This window comes from Solanum lycopersicum, chromosome 10 (genome assembly GCF_036512215.1).
Source record: "Solanum lycopersicum chromosome 10, SLM_r2.1".
NCBI classification, from domain to species: domain Eukaryota; kingdom Viridiplantae; phylum Streptophyta; class Magnoliopsida; order Solanales; family Solanaceae; genus Solanum; species Solanum lycopersicum.
The window spans coordinates 51138199-51140620 of NC_090809.1; the positions used below are offsets into that span (position 1 = coordinate 51138199).

The 2422-nt window shown below is 45.0% G+C and overlaps 1 protein-coding gene across 1 annotated transcript; it reads left to right on the forward strand.

The window, feature by feature from the left end:
• Positions 1 to 441: 441 nt before the first annotated feature.
• LOC138338901 (uncharacterized) lies at positions 442 to 1734 on the forward strand. Its single transcript, XM_069289985.1, has 4 exons — positions 442 to 582; positions 745 to 844; positions 950 to 1069; positions 1163 to 1734. Exons 1-4 carry the CDS (start codon positions 442 to 444, stop codon positions 1732 to 1734), a joined length of 933 nt encoding a protein of 310 aa, XP_069146086.1.
• Positions 1735 to 2422: the final 688 nt, after the last annotated feature.

The window sequence follows — 2422 nt, forward strand, 5'->3', positions numbered from 1 at the left end:
ATCGGCAAGTGGTGGTCAGAATCCTATTCCTACGCCTGCTTCTAGGAACACTATCCGAGGTAGAGGTAGAGGTTGAGCTCGAGGTCGGGGTACGGGCCGTATAGCAGCACCTGTGGATGGTCAAGTACCAATAGCTACCCAGGGTCGTGATAGGACTGTACCTCATGATGTAGAGGTTATTAATGAGGATGTGCAAGATCGTGTCGAGTGGGATGGGCCAGCTCACGCTCCACCCAGTACTATTGTCTCGCGGTGCTTCAAGATACCTTGGCTCCTATGTTAGGAATCCTAGAGGGGATGGCCCAGGCAGGAGCATTGCCTGTCACTTCTGATGGCTCACAGACCCGTGTTGGAGGTCAAACTCCAGATCCGATAGTTGCTCCAGATTCTCAGACTCCCAGGACTTAGCTAGCTGCCGCTGTAGCTCCTCGTTTGGATAGCATGGAGTTTCCAGATATGACATCACATTTGGTGAACAGGCCTTCTATGACTATTGATGAACAAAAGATGTTTGGGAGGTTCATACTAATGAATCCTCCTACTTATACTGGTGACTTAGCTGAGGATGCATATCAATTTATAGTAAGTTGTCATGAGAGGTTGCATAATCTTGGATTAGTGGAGTCTCATGGAGTTGACTACACAGCGTTTCAGATGACTGGCTCTGCTAAGAAGTGGTGGAGGGATTATATTAGTAGTAGGCCAGCTGGATCCCATCCACTATCCTGGACTCAGTTTACTCAGGTATTTCTATCCAAATTTGTTCCACGCAGTGAAAGGGAGCACAAGAGGGCCGAGTTTGAGGATTTGCAGCAAAATAGTATGTCAGTTGCAGAGTATGAGGGTAAATTTCATGCCTTGGCTAGACATGCTTCGATGATACTTCCCACAGAGGCTTAGAGAGTGAGAAGGTTTGTTAAGGGGCTGATTATTCCGATCCGTCTAGGAGTTTCTCTGGTTGCTGCTTCTGGTGTTCCATTCCAGAAAGCGGTAGATGCTGCTAAGGAGTTGGAGATGATTCGGCGTGAAGGATTTGAGCAACGAGAGGGAAAGAGGAATCATTATTCAGGTGATTATGGTGGTGCTCCGTCTAGGAGTCGGGGTTACTAGGGCAGAGGTTATCACCCACAGTCCAGTAGACCCATTCATGCTGCTATACCAGCGTTTGACGCTGGTTACGCTGGTCATAACTCTTCGAGCTCGGTGCATACTTTGGAGGGTTCATCTTCTAGACCTGTAGTTTGTGGAGGGTATTCTGGTCATTTAGGTTCCTCTCATCATCCTGCGTCTCATAGGGTCTGTTTTGAGTGTAGTTATATGCGACACTTTGTGAGAGACTGCCCTAGGACCAGACGTGGTGGCTTACATCAGGGTTCTCAGGCTTCGACTTCCAGGGCTGCACAACCACCAGCTAGGGGTGGTGTACAGAATGGTAAATGTGGTTCTCATTTAGAAAGAGGTGGTTCTCCTTCTGGTCGGGGTGGTGGTCGTGGAGGTTCACAATCTGATGGAGGTCGTTCTCACTGTTATGCTTTTCCAGGTAGGCCAGAGGCTGAGGCGTCAGATGCTGTTACCACAGGTTTTATTCCAGTTTGTCATCGATCGGCTACTGTATTATTTGATCCAGGATCTACTTATTCTTATGTGTCCACATATTTTGCTCCTATTCTAGATATATTATGTGAGTCTCTTGATTTGGCGATACGTGCTTCTAATCCTGTCGGGATTCTGTAGTTGTAGATCTGGTGTATCGATTATGTACTGTTACCTTGATGGGGTATGAAACTCATGCAAATTTAAAGTTCTTAGACATGATAGATTTTGATGTTATTCTCGGTATGGATTGTTTATCTTCTTACCACGCAATTTTAAATTGTCATACCAAGACAATCACTTTAGCTATGCCTGAAATTCCTATAGTAGAATGGAGAGGTTCTCTTCATCACCCTTTTAAGAGTGTGATAACATTTCTTAAGGCTCGTCACTTGGTACAGAGAGGATGTTTGGCTTACTTGGCCCACATTCGAGATACTAGTATTGAGACTCCTATGCTTGAGTCTATTCCAATAGTGAGTGAATTTTTAGAAGTATTTCCGACTGATTTGCCAAGTCTTCCACCAGATCGTGATATTGATTTTTGTATTGATGTAGACCCAGGTACTCGGCCTATTTCCATTCCTCCTTATCGTATGGCACCGGCTGAATTGAAAGAGTTGAAGGAGCAGTTACAGGATTTGTTGAGCAAAGGTTTTATTAGACCGAGTGTATCTCCTTGGGGTGCTCCAGTGTTATTTTTGAAGAAGAAAGATGGATCTATGCGTATGTGTATTGACTATCGACAGTTGAACAAGGTGACCATTATAAATAAGTACCTGATACCTCGTATTGATGACTTATTTGATCAGTTGCAGGGTGATTCAAT

What these genes read in the sequence shown, in the direction of transcription:
- LOC138338901 (XM_069289985.1), top strand. Translation starts at nt 442, where the DNA reads ATGGAGTTTCCAGATATGACATCACATTTGGTGAACAGGCCTTCTATG. An exon ending in GTCAGTTGCAGAGTATGAGG is followed by an intron (nt 845 to 949) that starts GTAAATTTCATG and finishes TCCGTCTAGGAG; the next exon opens with TTTCTCTGGTTGCTGCTTCT. An exon ending in AAAGAGGAATCATTATTCAG is followed by an intron (nt 1,070 to 1,162) that starts GTGATTATGGTG and finishes CTGCTATACCAG; the next exon opens with CGTTTGACGCTGGTTACGCT.